The sequence below is a fragment of the Balaenoptera acutorostrata genome, chromosome 10 (assembly GCF_949987535.1).
Source record: "Balaenoptera acutorostrata chromosome 10, mBalAcu1.1, whole genome shotgun sequence".
Classification (NCBI taxonomy): Eukaryota; Metazoa; Chordata; class Mammalia; order Artiodactyla; family Balaenopteridae; genus Balaenoptera; species Balaenoptera acutorostrata.
The window spans coordinates 69,328,770-69,345,029 of NC_080073.1; the positions used below are offsets into that span (position 1 = coordinate 69,328,770).

Sequence of the window (16,260 nt, forward strand, 5' to 3'; positions counted from 1 at the left end):
CTTGGGCCTGTAACCTTCCGATACTATTCCCCACCTTCTGCCCCACCTGCACTTCTATTCCCCCACCTTGTTGGAAGAGCTCTCTCGGGGTGGACACTATACCTCAATGATTTGGAGTCAGATAAGCTTAGGTTGTTTGCCTCTTGATTCTGCCACTTACTGGGCTTTGGTCAAGTCCCCTCACTTGTCTGAGATTCAGTCTCCTTAAGTGTGAAATGGGACAATAACACCCACAGGAGATAATAATAACTCACAGGAGAACATGCAAAAACCCCAGCCATGGCTCACTGTTAGTCCTCAGCAACTGGGAGCTACATATAGTCAGAGCAAACCCCAGCCTTCAGGTGTCTGCCTCACCTCATAGATGTTGAATTGGCTCTGCCCGCGGGCCAGCTCCCGGTAGCTGGTGGTGAACTCCCCAATGAAGTCATGGCTGCAAGGGAAAGTTGCTGCTGAGACCGCGAAGCCCAGGCTGTGCGCTGCCTCTGCTCATCCCCCCGCCTCTCATGTCCCTTCCCCTGGCTCTCAGTTCTGCCCGGGGCCTCTGCTCCAGGGGTACACACCAGCAGAGAGGGTGGGCCCCTGGGAAGAGTCCAGTGTCACCCATGGAGCAAGAAACCCAACAGCCACCCAGCAAAGAGCAGGGTCCTGGAGAATAGGACCCACTTCTAATACTTGGATTCTTATTTGAACGAATGAGCAATAGAATGTATTTTGGGGACAACTGGGGAAATTTGAACATGAAATGAATATTAGATGGTATTCAAGAATTATTGTTCAATGTGTCAGGTGCAATAATGACATTTGTAGTTATGTAGAAAAATGCCCTTATTTTTTAGACATTCCCAATGAGATATTTAGAGGTAAAAATGCCATGAACTGTAACTTAAACTACATCAAAACATAGATAAGGCAACTATGGCAACATGTAACACTTGTTAGATTCAGGTGATAGGCTTAAAGTGTTCATTAAACTCTTCTCTCTACTTTTCTGTGTACTTGACATTTTTCCAATAACATATTTTGAAAAGACAATTAGCTCTAGGTCCGTCCAGGCAGCTTGAGGTGTTTTCTGCAGTGTTTACACCTTCTGCATCTCTGCCCCACAAGCGTGTTGATGGTAAGTGCAGCAAAACCTTGTACAAAGCAGAACTCCCATCTCCCCTGCGGTTGGCTGCCTTTCGACACCCCTCTCCCTGATAGAGGGCAGTGGTTAACGTGCTGGCTGGGAATGCCTGCTGGAGTGTGATGCCCAGGAGGTGCCCCTGGGGCCTTGCCCCATCTTGAATCCACACTGTCTTTTGTCTACATATTTACAGCTCTCAGCATTCAGACTATGAGCTCCCTGATGGTGGGACCCAATGGCATCTGGTAGCTGTCCCCAGCTTCCCTGGTAAAGGAAAGGTATGGGGAACTCCAGGGTAAGATGATGAGGTGAATCATGGGTGGAAGCCTGAAGCTGACTTGCCTGTGATGTGGTTAAAGCAAAGAGAGGACGGGACAGAGTGAGCTGGCACTAGAGTTTCTCTATAGGAAGGTGTTGGACAGGTGAGCTCCTTGGAAGGAGCCCCGGCCTAATTTAGAGCTGTACTTGCACAGCCCTTCACGGCATCCCCCAACCATGTCACAGACTTGATAGGCACCAGTGGAGATTAGAGGGCTTAAAGCCCCTCTATGACACCCCTGGTAGCACCACAGGATGGAGGGCTCACAAAAGTGAGGAAGGATGACATACTTGGATTTGGTTGGATTTGGTTCAACAGACAAGCAGGAGCCGGTGAGGGATCTACTAAAGTTGTGAGAGGCCTGTTCTGGTCCTCTTCTATGAATTCCCTGTGATAACTGGCTCCTTGGGGGCACTTAGATCCACAGAAGAGGAAGCCCCTGGCCTCTCCAAGGTTAGGCTCAGCCCTACTCAGGCTCTGCCTTACTGCTCCGGGGTCCATTCATATGCTCACCTTTCCCATATCCCACTCCGTCAGCCCTGCTCCCCACAAACAACTCCTCTGAGGAGTCAAGGGCCTCCTGCTAGATTTCAGGGAGTCTCTGAGAGCCAAGCTCATCTTCTGCACTTCAGTCACCACACGATGCTTAGCCTCACACAGAGAATGCGGTCATGAATGCTCAGGAGGTCACTAATATCTGCCTGTACCTTAGAACATGCACATTTCAGAAAAGCCTACATTCTTCCAAACGTGGGGAGATTTTAGACACTGGCTGGCCGCTAGGCAGCTATTTGAGGACAAGAGGCCTCTTACACTCCTTGCACCATGTCCTGCAGGACACAGGCCCTCTGGTGCCTCAGTGGAGCTGGGCACAGACGAGCCACCGAGGCAGTGGTCCCTCCACAGGAAAACCCAGGTCCCTTACCCCCCAAGCTGCCATGGGTGGGGACCTGGGCACAGCTCTCTCCATGAGAGGGCTAGACCCACCTTCCTCCCAGGGGCTGTCCCCATCCCTGCTCACCTTCTGTCCTTCTGCCAGCTTACCTGCCATCTCGATCCCAGTCATATACCTCCACCTTGATGGTCCTGTAAGGCAAAGGGCCCATGGTGGGATGGACTTGACCCAGCACCTGCGTGGCCTGAGAATGGGGCCACCTGCGTGGCCTTCTCACGCTCCTGGGCCAAAAGGGGATGGAGGAACCCCCACCAGGCTCCAAGGGCCCTCGGTGAAGAGGCAGCAGCCCAGGAGACAAAGGAACTATCTTGAAGCCTTTAAAAGTCTTAGGGACAGAGGCAGCTCCAAAGCTGCATTGGGACTTCCCTGAATTTCAGGGAAGATGTAGAAAAGCAGCCTCAGACTTCAGTTCACCCCACCTTCTCCTTGGCCACCCCAGATGGGGCACAGATCCCAGCATGAAGCCATACTGCAGTTTATCAGGGGTGGGGCCGTTAGAGTGTGATGGTGGTGCTCCCTAGATCCAAGGCCTAAGCAGGGTGGGCTCTCCTGGTGGGACCCTGGGGTCCGAGGAGTCTGAGTGGTGGGGAGCTACCCCGCATGTCAGGGATGGACCCAGGGGTCCTGACTCAGGATGGCCTGCTGAGCTTTTCCATGCCAGACTGGCTCCTGAGTGAGGGTGTAATTATCTTCACATTTTAGCCTGGCTGCTTTAATTAGTTTGTTTTGACTTCTGAGCTTGGGGCTGGGCTTTGGGAGCCCATTTTATTTTTAGCCTGTTTCTATGGCAACAGGCTAGCAGACCAGAGGCACAGGAGGGAGGTGGAGGGCTGCAGGTTAACCCTTGGTACCAGCAGTCCTCCAGGGATGCCCAGGGATGGGGCAGATGCCAGGGTCCCTCTGCAGGGTCAGGGTCTGGGGAGGTGGAAGAGGCATGGGGGAGCTGGGTCTCCAGCCTTCAGTTCTAAATGGGGCACACAGAGGCGGCTGCCCAGGCCTGTGTTCTATGAATATCTCATCATTTGGCCCATGGCCGCGGCCCATCTCCTCAAGTCTGCAGGGAGTCGGCCTTGGAGTTCCAGAATCCCCAGAAGGAGGCGCTGTCTCCCTTCAGATGAGCCTCCATGGGGCATGGGGGTGGGATGCGGATTCTCCTGCATCAGGGTAGAAACTGCTCAGGAAATGAAGGGATGCCCAGTATGTTGCGCAGCAACTGGATTTTTGTTACCAAAATGTAAAATGCGGCAGGCATAGAAGCCCACCATTTAGAGAAATCCTTTAAATTTTTGTGAAAAACAAAAAACTATATCTCTCTGAGGAGAATTATTATAGAAAGAAAATAAAATCTAGGCCTCTAAAGGTAGCTGGTGATCTGGAAAGAGTGGAAAGTGGCTGGGGTGTGGACTTGGATGCTGGGCCCTTTGCACTGGGACCTGGAGATGTCACTTAACCTCTCTGAGCCACAAAATCATTTTAAAGTAGGGATAATAACGGCCCTACAGAATAGCTGTGGAGACAAGTTGGTAAAACTGCCTGGCATGCGTTGGATCTCTATAAAAATGCCTTCTGGGCTTCCCTGGTGGCGCAGTGGCTGGAAATCCATCTGCCAATGCAGGGGACACGGGTTCGATCCCTGGTCTGGGAAGATCCCACATGCCGTGGAGCAACTAAGCCCGTGAGCCACAACTACTGAGCCTGCGCTCTAGAGCCCGCAAGCCACAACTACTGAAGCCTGCGTGCCTAGAGCCCGTGCTCTACAACAAGAGAAGCCACTGCAATGAGAAGCCCGCGCACCGCAAGGGAGACACAACACAGACACAAATTTAAAAAAATTTTAAAAAAGCCTCCTCTCCACTTTAGCATTTGGGCCACACCTGGGATAGTTTTTTTTGTTTGTTTGTTTTTTGTCTTTTTTTGTTTTTTTAAATAAATTTATTTATTTTATTATTTTATTTTATTTATTTACTGTTTCTGGCTGAGTTGGGTCTTCATTGCTGTGCGCGGGCTTTTCTCTGGTTGCGGTGAGCGGGGCTTACTCTTCATTGAGGTGCGCGGGCTTCTCATTGCCGTGGCTTCTCCTGTTGCAGAGCATAGGCTCTAGGCACGTGGGCTTCAGTAGTTGTGGCACGTGGGCTCAGTAGTTGTGGCTCGCGGGCTCTAGAGCACAGGCTCAGTAGTTGTGGCACACAGGCTTAGGTGCTCCGCGGCATGCGGGACCTTCCCAGACCAGGGATCGAACCCATGTCCCCTGCACTGGCAGGCGGATTCTCAACCACTGCACCACCAGGGAAGCCCTGGCATAGTTTTTCACATAGAATTTACTTAAATCAGGGACACCTGAGCCTGGGTACCTGGGCTCTGCAACTTCCAATTCCTGGAATGACAAGGCTGAAAGTGACCTTGGTGGCATCCTAGCCTGGCCACCTGGCAGATCACCAGGGAGCTTTTCAGACACACAGACCCCCAGGTCCAGTACTTGGCAGCTCTGGACAGGGCCCAGGAATCTAGGTTGAAAGGCTTCCCAAGTAGTTCTGCTGTGCATGTTCTGGAGGGATGACCTCCAGCCCCTCATTTTCAGATGGGGAAACTGAGCCTTAAGGGCACCCAGTGACTTGCCCAGGGTCACACAGCTGGTGCGGGTCTGAGTCAGGACCCTGCCCCCCAATGCTGAAGTCTCCCAGTCCTTCCCCAGAGCCCCCCAGCTCTGCAGGGGACCTTCAGGGACCCCAGCAAAGAGTGCCTCTCCTCGGACCACCAACACCAGTCCCTCAGGTGACTAGATCAGTCACAGCCACATGCTCAGAGGCTATAGGAGGACCCCAGTCATAGCCACGGCCTTGGATACCCAAAAAAATCACTGGGGAGAATTTTTTTTAATTCTCACTGCCAGAAGCCGTGATTTAATTGGTCTGGATAGGACTCAGGCACAGGTAGTTTTTAAAAGTCCCCTGGCTGATTCTAATGTGCTTCCAGAGCTGCTAACCTCTCTAGATGAAAGTACTGGTTTTCAAACTTGGTTACACATCGGATCCTCCGGGGAGCTTTAGCAATCCTGATGCTGATGCCTCACCCCAGAGATTCAGAATCAATTGGTCTGGGGGTGCAGCCTGTGCAGGGGAATTGTTAAAAGCTCCTCAGGGGATTTGAACTTGCAGCTGAGGTTGAGACCACTGAGTATGAGATTCCTGTGCCAACTCACCCCAGTAGCAATCACAGCCAAGGCTCCAGGGATGGCTGCAGGGAGTCAAATTAGCTCGGAGACCGAAATCTCCAGAACTTGGGAAGAAGGAGGTGCCCAGAGGCAGGGGAAGGCAGTGGCAGAAGCCAGACACAGCTGGTCAGTAGCAGCACCAGGCCTCTTGGCAGGGAGCCAGTGTCCTGTGGGTCTCTGAACGCGTGGGGCAGGAGTGACAGAGCAGGGTATGTGAGCCTCAGCAGGCCAGCAAGGGTGGGGGACGCTGGCAAAGATGCCTGGCTTCCCCACCCCCCGCCACCAGCACACCAAGCAGCTCTGTCCATAGCCTCCTCTGAGCCGAGCTGCAGGTCTGCTCCTAATGAGCCTCTCCCTCTCCCAGGCAGGAAAAGGTATGTTTCCCTGATGCTTACAAGTCCCGAGGGCTGACAGACCTTGAGGGATTCGCCCTAGACTAACCGAGTCAGTCCATTACTCTGAGAAGCTGCTGGGAGGAAGAAGAGCGTCGAGCCTCACAGGCCCAGGCAGTGAGGCTTGATGGCAGAGGTGCTGTGCACCCCCAGCTGTACTGCACTGACTGTGGCTCCTGTGTCTGAGTTCAGCTTGTGCATGTGTGAACCAGGGATAAGACACTCCTAACTGAGGCCATGGTATTGGGCCCAGCCCCTCCCGGTGCTCAGTGTGTGGTGGGGTTCAAAGGAGAAGCAACTGGTTCAATCCAGGGGGCCGAAGTTTGGGTGATGTGACAGCCCCCCAGCTCCTGGGAACCCTCTCCCCTCTCCAGGTGAAGACCCAGTACCCTTAACACCCTTTTAAAACCTACTTATTCACCGTGAAGGTGTGAGTGAGTGATAGCAGCCCGACCCAGAGGAATTTGGTTTAACAGGGACAAATCCTCAAGTTGCAGAATATTCAAGGACAGAGCAGGGGGACTTCAGGGAAGGAAAGAGAAGTGCCTTCATCACCCTTCACCCCACTTCACCCCACTGGAGGGCTAGACTAATTCTGACCCTGAGTCCACTTCCTCTGACTCAGGTTCTGCTCAGCTGGATCGCTTGGGTTTGTTCTTGTGTGGACTGGAAACACAGTAAAGGCAGGGGGACCCCAAACCAGGGGAACCCCAAATTAGAGGGCCAGCCCAGAAGTGACTTCTGGAGAAGGAACATGCACCTTCTCCTTGCCCTGGCAAGTGACATAATCTGTGGTCCTCTGTTTCCCCATCTGTGAAATGGGCATGTCACTAGTACCCACCTTCTAGGGTTATTGTGAAATTTAAACTCACAAAATAAGATACTGTATTTAAACCAGTTAGGACACAGTTTGGCCCATGTCCTAAAGACTCAGTAAAGCTTAATAAGATTAATTCATTTCCACCCCCATCATTCCAAGAAAATTGCCCTTTCTCAGCAGATCCCTGGTTCTCATCCCCTGGCCCTCTTTTTCACAATAGTAGTTGATATTTCTGTTTGAACTCTCTTCTCTCAGCTCCCTGACTATGGCTGCCCTCCCCCTGGTCCCCTCTTATCTCTCTGACATCCCCCTACTCCTGACCTCTGCCAGCCCCCCTCCCGGGGACTCCCAGACCTCTGTTCTCCTCTCTCCTGGGAAGAACACCACTGTACCTGTCCCATAGCCACACACTCTGGCTCCCTGTCACACTTCCCATTTCCACCAGTGGTACCATCGTCTCTCAGCCTCCAAACTCCAAACCCTAATAATCTCTACGTCTCTTTCACTCCCATATCCAGGCAGCTGTCAAGGCCTTTTGAGTCTTCCTTCTACCTCCTGTCTCGAAGCAGACCTGCTCAAGCCCCTGAGCAAACTCTCCTAGAGCTGTCCTCCAAGTGCCCCACCCCACTCACCCCACGCCTTGACCATTCATCAGCAGAGTGCTGGAGTTTGAGAACACAGATCCTAGAGCCAGCCTGCTTGGGTCCAGATTCTGGCGCTACTGGCAGTAAAACCCTGGGTGAGTTATTTAACCTCTCTGGGCCTCAGTTTCCTTACCTACGAGATGTGGATAGTATTTGTACCTTTTTCAGAAGAGGTACTAATTGTTGGAAGGATTAAATTAGTTCACATACATCAATTACCTCAGAAGTGCCACAGGAGCCTTTGCTGTTATTATTATGACCCATGTCTCCCACCTTGGCCTAGGAGCAACCTCAGAAGACTTGGGTCTGAGAGCTCACTGTGTCCACAGCACCCAACACGGTGTCTGGTGCCTGGCTGGCTTGGAAGACAGGGCTGCTGGATTAAACCCAATGTGTACTGTGAGGCTTCAAGAGGTGCCTCAGAAGTAGAGGAAAGCGGCCTTGTTTTCCTGAACAAGGCCCACCCTCTCCTGCCCTACGGGGGCCTCCCAAATGCCTGCACCTCCTGAGTGGCTGTTGGGTATGTGGGTGACCCTAGGGCTCAGCAGGGGGCAGGCCTGCTCACTCACCAGGCCAGTGTGACACACCTGACACCTCCATTAGCACCACTGTCAGTCACATCACAGTTCATCTGTCCCTGGCTTTGGAGGAGGGCCCAAGCTGCCCAGCCATCCTGGAGGGAAGCCAGTCCAGGGCTCAGCCTGGGAGGGGGATGGGAGCCCACCTGGGCTTTCCGCAAAGCCTGCACCTTCCCCCCACCCCCCCACCCCCGCCCCCGCACCCGCACCTCCTCCCATGGCTGAATGGAGAGCCCAGGCCTCTGAGCTTGGCTGCCCTCCTTACTGCCTCTGACAAGGCTGGATTCTGAGGCCCTAGGAGGCCTTCCCTGGGATGCGGGTTGTGGGGGGTCAGCTGTACACCCCCCGAAACCTCTAGGCAGTGCGGTCGGAAATCCCAATTCCTTCCACCCCTATGAGACTGGAGCTGCCATGTTCTCCCATCCCCCAACCTTGAATTTCCCCTCCCTTCCTCTCTATCCCAACCATTTTTCCTACATCCCTTGTCCCCAGGAACTGACGCCGCCCCCCTAACCTTCCACCCTGCCCTGAGCCTCCTTTCGACCCTATTGCTTCAACCCCTCCCATTCCCCACCACTCCAGAAGCCCCAGGACCTGGCCAGACATGGAACAGCGGTTTGTTTGGCTGAAGTGCCAGTTTTGTTTCCAGTCTCATTTTGCACAACTATTTAGCTATCTAAAATATACGTGTGCACATCTGAGCTCCCTGTAAGCCCCCTGAAGACGGAAATGCGGCTACATTCCCTTGAACGCCGCACAGCTGGAGGTGCAGTGCTGAGCACATCGTAGGTGCTCAATGACCACCTATGGAACAGACTGGCTTTTCTGTCCCAGCCAAGAGGCAGGAAAAGAAGCCACTTCATCTCCTGGGTCAGCATCCTAATAGGGAGGGAGACAGGGGTGCCTGGAGGCCATCCGTCCGCTCATTCCTGTCCCCTCACCCCACCGCACATACCCTGTCAATAGCCACTGTGAACAGAGTGCCAGGGAGCCCATGCCAAGGCCCCAGCCAGGATGCCCTGAGGCATCTGTTCTGACACCCTAGGGCTCCTGTCGGAGTGGCCAGCAGAGGCCCAGCTTCCTCAGGGCGGCCTGGACAGCCCTGCCCGACAAGCCCCTGCCAGCTCGCCCCCCTGCTATAGCAACCACCAGGAAACCAGGCTGGGTTCTTGTGACTTAACACAGACCAATACCGTGTTACAGCTCCCATCCTACGTGTCCCCTCTCCCCCCTGCACTTGCCACAATTTGTAATTATGTTTCTTTGTGCAATTATTGGATTAATGTCTGCCTCCCCCACTAGCATGTAAACTCCAAGAGGTTGGGTAAAGGGTGAAGACTGTGTGTTTTGTTTCCTCCTGACTTCCCAGCATCTAGTGCAGTGCCTGTCACATGGTAGGGCATCAATAAACGTTTGTGGATGAAATGCTGAACGGTATTTTATGCATACCAGAGCCTTAGCATGTAGGTTGTGAGCTTCAAAGCAGCCCTACAAGGTAGGTGGATGTTTAAGTACCCAGTTTACAGATAAGGAAACTGAGGCTCAGACAGGTCAAAGTTTGCCCAGGTTGAGAGTGCTTTTCTCGTCACAGAGCCAGGATTGGAAACTAGGTATCTGGTATCTATACTCAACAGTCTACCCTCAAACAATGATGACGTGTATTATGAGTAGGCTTTGTAGCACCAAAAAATTCCATGAGCTGTTTGCACTGCATCCCTCACCCCCATTTATGGCAACTCATCTGGCAGCACATATCCTGGGATCTTGACTCCCCAGAGTCCCTCAGCCAGGAGTTGGGGCTGCCGGGGACCAGGTCACCTCTACCTGCATCTAGAGCCGCCGTCTGGCCCCCACCTGCCCCTCACTGGGCACAATGAAAAGACCAGCTACTGAGCTCCGGGCAGGGCGCCCAACACCCACCAGGGCTTCTCTGAAATCCTTGGTACCTCCCATGCCCCCAACCTGGGAGGGCTTCCACCAATAGGAACGTCAGACTGGGAGGAAAAAAGGCGGGGTGTGGTGAGGGAAGGGCAGGGAGCCAGAGGGATCCCCAGTTCCACCCTGTGCAGGGCCAGCAGCACGCAGCTCCAGGAGGCTCTGCTCGCTCGTACTGATGGGATGGGCCTCATCAACGTGACCGTGCCCCCCGCACCTGTGCTTGGGGACAGGGGACATTTTCTCATCTCACCGATCATAGTCCCCGTTGCAGAGGGCTCTCACAGGAATGGAGAAAGTTTGCCAGACTGGGTTTAGGGTGTTCTTCATGACCTCAGTCTTGTGGCAGATGGTGAACCTGGCAAAGAAGAGAGGGAAGGCTGTCAGTCCTGACTCCAAGGGAGGCAGAATTCAGATCACCAGAGGGGCTGGCTTGTTAATCTCTGCAGTTGCCAGACAGTAGAAACAATGGCTTCGTGAGGTGATGAGCTGCCTGTCACTAGCAGCATCCAGGCAGAAGCTAGACAGCCATTTCTTTTTTGTTTTATCTTTGTATAAACTTCAGTTTATTTTATTTTATTTTTTTTAACATCTTTATTGGAGTATAATTGCTTTACAATGTTGTGTTAGTTTCTGCTGTATAACAAAGTGAATCAGCTATATGTATACATATATCCCCATATCTCCTCCCTTTTGCATCTCCCTCCCACCCTCCCTATCCCACCCCTCTAGGTGGTCACAAAGCACTGAGCTGATCTCCCTGTGCCATGCGGCTGCTTCCCACTAGCTATCTATTTTACATTTGGTGGTATATATATGTCCATGCCACTCTCTCACTTCTTCCCAGCTTACCCTTCCCCCTCCCCGTGTCCTCAAGTCCATTCTCTACATCTGCATCTTTATTCCTAGACAGCCATTTCTTGATAACACTACAGAAAGGATTCCTGCACCAGGTAGGAGTGTCAGGAGATGTGGTTCTGGCCCCTGTTCTCTGTGTGACCTTGGGCAAGGTTGTCCCCCTCTCGGCCTCTATTTCCTCGCCTCTAAACCCAGGGAGTTGGCCACTATTAGACTTTTTTCATCTGAGATCCATGGAAGGATCTGGGGATGGGCTTTAGGGGTCTGTGAACCCTTGAAATCATCAGTGGAACTGGGTGCCTGAGTTTCATGTGCTTGCTGTTCCCCTGCCTGAAGGACTCTCTCCCAAATTTCCATGTTAACGGCTCACCTCCTCACTTCCTTCAGGTTTTGCTCCACTGTCATCTCTTTGACATGAGCACCTGCCCTGAGAACCATTATCTAAAATTTATAGCCCCCTGGTCCCCTGACTCTGAGATCTCCTAGTCCCTTTCCATACTGCTTTTTCCATCCCATCTGTCACCATTTGACATTTGACATGGTCTATCTTTCTCCTTATTTCTTTCACAGTCTGTCACTATATTGTAAGCTCCATAAGGGCAAGGGTTTGTCTTCCTTGTTCACTGGTATATTTCTAGTGCCCAGAATAGCACCTGGCACTTAGTAAGGTGTTCATGTAATATTTTTTTCACAATGAACTAATGAATAAATGTATTTCTCAGAGGAGAGTTTCCATAGCTCTCACTGGCATTTCAAGCCAGTGAAATTAAAGCCCCTGGCTTAGATGATCTCTAAGACCCTTTCAGCTCTTGTAGTCTGAATCCATGAGCTTGCTTTGCAAACTAAAAGTGCAGAATTGGCTTAATCCCAGCTGGGCCCCAATCCAGCGCCCCTGCCCACTCCCCATGCCGTGCCTGACTGGCCCCGCCCTGGAAGCCTGCCCTGCCACGTGGAGGGGCAGCCAGAAGCCAGAGTGGAGCTCAGGGCAGGGGCTGTCCCCATGAGATTTCCCAGCATCCACCCCAGCTACCTCTTGGCTTGGAAAGGTCACCCAGGAAGGTGCCTGGGCCCCGCCCGTACCCATACAGCCTGTGCCATTTCTTCTCTGGCAATTTTCAAGTCAAAATGTCATTCCTGTCACCGTGGCTCAGCGTTTCTCTTCTGTGCTCCTTCTCGCCCACCCATTGGAGTGTGAGGTACATGTGGGAGACCTCCCCACACACTCCAGAGCTGGTGATGGGGACAGGAATGGGGACGGGGAAAGGAGGGGCCACAGCTGCCCATGGCTGGGGCAGTAGGTCGGGCAGGAAGAGGAGCCTGGACTGGGGGAGGGGGCAGGAGGTAGAATCAGGCGCAGCAACTGGTGGTGAAAGGAGGGAGGTTCGCACCCTGCAGAAGCCCTAACCTCCCACCTGGAACAGTCGCACAGACCTGCTGTGGACCCTCCCCGTCTCCCCACCTCTTTGGAACCACTGCCTTCTCTAGCTCCTCTCGCTTGCCAGCCAAACTGCCTGACCAAGTCTTCTAAGCTATTAGCCTCATTTCCTCCCTAGGTCTTTCTTCCTGAGCCCTGTGTGGTCTGTTTTCTGCTTCAGACTCTTGCCTGAAACCACTTTCTTTAAACTCCCCACCCCCACCCCCCTTTGCCATCACTAAATTCACAGGCCCCTCGATCCCCTGATGTACTTGCCGTGGGGGACGAGACCCTAGTGTGGAAATGGTCCCTGCAGTCATCTCCCAGCTCAACTCAATTCATTTCAACACACACTCGGGACATGGCTGTGGGGTGAGGGTGTGAACCAACAGGGTCAGTCAGATGTGGGCTCCGGTCCCAAGACCAGTACCTCCAGCTGTGCAGCCCTGGGCAAGTGACTGAGCTTCCCAAAGAACCGTAACTAACGCTGCCAGACCCTGTTCTAATAACCCGAATTAACTCATTTAATCCTCACGGCTTCCCTGGGAGGGAGGTGTTATGATTCTCCCCGTCACACACACCAAGAAACTGAACCGCAGAGGGTAGGGCCCCACTGTCCAGAATGGTAGCCACTAGCCTCACATGGCTATTTTCATTTAAATTAACTGAAATGAAATGAAATTAAAAATTCAGTTCCTCTGTCGCACTAGCCCCTTTCAAGGGCTCAGCAGCTATACGTGGCTGATGGCGACCATAAGGGACAGTGAGATACAGATACATCTCCACCATCACATAAAGTTCCATTCGGTTAGACACTTGCATAAAATTCCAGAGTTAATGATTGGCAGCGACTGGCCGAGCCTGCTCTCCATCACCACATTCTTGCTCCCAGGCCAGTGATTCTGACTGAAGAAGACAAGGTATGTGCAGTGCCAGGAGCACGGGTGCTCTGTGGATGCTTCCTGCCCTTTTCCCTCCTGGCGTGGCAGGCATGACATTTCACTCCCTTTGGTCCCTCTGGATCGGTTTCTCTGGCTGCCCTTGATGTCCCCTCACCCCAGACAGATCCAGCCCATGCTTTAAGTGAAACTCGCCCCCACATAAACTCCCATCGCCTGCCCCATCTGACCAGCTCTTTTGCCATTTTCAACAGTCTGGGTTCCCTGCAGCTCGTCTGCCAGGGAGGGGGCGGTGATGGCGGTCCCCACCCAAGTTCTGCAGAGCCAGGTCTTGCCCTGCCCTTTTGCCCATGTCCTCCCCTCCCTGCCTCCTCCCCTGCATTTCCACAGCTCGCCTGGCGTGGCACCTCCCACCTGTTCACCACGTCAGTCACGAGTCTCTCCCTCTCCCCCGCCTCCTCCCCACCCAACCTACACACCGCTCTGCTAGAATAATCATTGGCAAACACTCTGCAACATGTCCATCTCCTGTTCCACAACCCAAATCCCTCCCTCCTGCTGGCCAGTCAGCCCTCGCCGCTGAGACAAGCCCTGGGGAGGTCCCTGCCCTCCTTTCTGGAGGGGACTTGCATGAACATTTCCATGGGCGCCCAGAACATCACTCAGACCTTTTCCTCCCTCCCTCAAGTCAAGTCAAAGTCAACAAGAATTATTTAAAGAAATCCTGCTAAGAGTCCTACGGTGAGACAAAGAATCCTTTTGTTATGCAAATGATCGTACCTAATTTCCCTTGTTTTGTACGTTCATTTAAAAACCAGTTTTCCCTTCGACTGAAACATACCTCCTCCCTGCTGCTGCCCTGCCCCCCAACACACACACACACGCACACACACACACACACACACACTCACACACACACACACTCACACACACACACACCCAGAGTTTCAGATTCTAGAGGACTTAGCGAGGCCTCCTTGCCCTCTGTTCAGGGCACACTTGCTTTGCACACACTGTTTCTCTAGCCTGTTATTCTTCCCTGCTCCTCCCCCCACCCCCAACCCCCAAACCCCGTGGACCCATTTTTTCCCTCTCCTTCAAAACCTTCTTCCTAGTTCCCTTCTCCAGCAGCGTTTCTCTAATTAACCTCCCTGGCCCCATGGCTTCCTCATTCTGCAGAATCCCAGCTAAGCAGCCGCAGCCTTCCAGAGCTGTGGTGCTTAGAGACCATGGAGACCACCTAATCTAACCAGATCATTTTACTGATGAGAAAACAGGCCCAGAGAGGGGGCATACTTGTCTAGGGTCACAGAGCAGGTTGGAGAAGAGGACTTAGGTCCCAAGACCCTCAACCTAGAATCTGTCCCTCTGTGTACATCACTGACCTCCTACATTGCCCAACGAGTTGTGTGTCTTTCCTTCATATTGTGGGTGGCTTCCAGATTAGGGAGAGGAGAGAAGGAAATGGGGGCTTCAAAGATGGGAGGGATTTTGAATGAAGCCTGGGGCCAAGGGGGGAAAGGGGTCCAGATTTGCCATGCTGAATAGGAAGTAGTGGGGGGAATATGTGTAGTGGGGTGTTAGGAAGGCTGTGGGTGAGCTAGGACAAGGCTTAGAGATGTGGACTGATGCATGTGGAAGAAGGAATGGACTATCAGAGGGGCCCCTCATTCCTGCCCTAGCCCTGTTTTTGCCCGCTCCCTCCATCTTTGACATGCCCAGCGCCAGCCATTTAGTAATGACCCTCAGAATGGCACTGTGGGCTTGCAGTCTGCCCCTAATCCCCCACCAGCCCCATCTGTGCGGCCAGGGTACCACCTTGGAGCCCCTGACTTCCACCCAGAGCCCCTGCCCTCTCTAGAGCAGGGGCCTCAGGGCAGCAGCAGGAGGAGATGGCCCAAGCCACCCCGCCCGGCAAGTCACCACGGTCCATCCCTCCCCCACAAGCCCATGCCCCCAGAAGTGGGGGTGAAGCGTTGCCAGAGAACTCACGTTCCATCCTCGTTGCTTCTGTAGAACACCAAGAAGGGGTCAGACTTCCCAAAGAAATCCTTCTTGTCCAGCTTGTTGGCACAGAACTGCATTGTGGCGACATCCTGGTGGGAAGGAGGGAGAAGAGGGGTGTGAGGCACAGAAGGCTGGAGGGGGGCCCCGCCCCTATGGGAACACAGCCCCAGGGACTGGGGATTCTGGGCCCCAAGCCAGTTAGAAAGGACAGCAGCTCACACTGCCCCGCACCACGTGCCAGGCCCTGAGCTAACACTTCGGAGGGTCTCATTTCATCTTCAAACAACCCCACCCGGCAGGTCTGGCAGAGCAGCCGGGCAGTGAAGCAGATGGATTCTGGAGCTGGCTGCCCCAGTTTGAATCCTGGCTCTACCACTTTGTAGCTGTGTGACCAGGCAAGGGAGGTAACCTCTCAGAGCCTCAGTATCCCGCTCTGTAACATGGGGCTGATTGCAGTACACACTTCAAAGGGCTGTGGTGAGGGCTGAATGAGATCAAGTGTGCGAAGTCTGGAGCAGAGCACAGGCACGTCACCCACTCGGTCAAGGTTCATGCACAAGGTATCATCACTATTGTACTGAGTGGATCAGAGAGAGGTGCAATGACTAACTCAAGCCACTCTGAGCTTGGTCACCTAACCCCAAGCCCTAACCCCAAGCCCTCGCTGGCCACATCGCCTCATTCCCTTACATGACTGTATGGTTCCTAGAGGACATTCAAGTTTAAGTATCACTTTCACATGCACTGACTCACAAGAGGCTCATCTAACTCTGAGGTAGCTATAGCTGGACCACGACCCCCCCCCCCCCCATTTTACAGCTGAGGAGCCTAAAGCTCAGAGCAGGGAGCAACCCCTACAAGTTTATCAAACAGAGCCCTGGGTTCCTGACTCCCCTGACTAGTTCACGGCTTTGTCTGACCCAGACCCAACACTCAACCCAAGAGCATAAGGAAGGTACCAGGCCTAGTGAGAATCGGTTGACCTCTCCTCTCACACGGCTCCTAGCTCCTCAGCTCGCTGCAGCCAACAGGGCACTGGGCAGAGATGCCCCTGTGTCCTCCTCTTTGCCCATCCCCGTGTGATCTCTTCAACCTGAAAGCT

The 16,260-nt window shown here is 53.2% G+C and overlaps 1 protein-coding gene across 2 annotated transcripts in view; it reads right to left on the reverse strand.

Moving 5' to 3' along the window:
- The window catches only part of CPNE5 (copine 5), an 86,999-nt gene that overhangs the window by 17,565 nt on the left and 53,174 nt on the right, over positions 1 to 16,260 (reverse strand). For both annotated transcript variants that reach the window (XM_057554986.1, XM_057554985.1), the window contains 4 exons: positions 15,144 to 15,247; positions 10,234 to 10,338; positions 2,490 to 2,531; positions 358 to 433 (listed from right to left, as the gene is read on the reverse strand). In XM_057554986.1, coding sequence (XP_057410969.1) covers positions 358 to 433; positions 2,490 to 2,531; positions 10,234 to 10,338; positions 15,144 to 15,247 — 327 coding nt within the window. The remainder of the gene's footprint in view (positions 1 to 357; positions 434 to 2,489; positions 2,532 to 10,233; positions 10,339 to 15,143; positions 15,248 to 16,260) is intronic.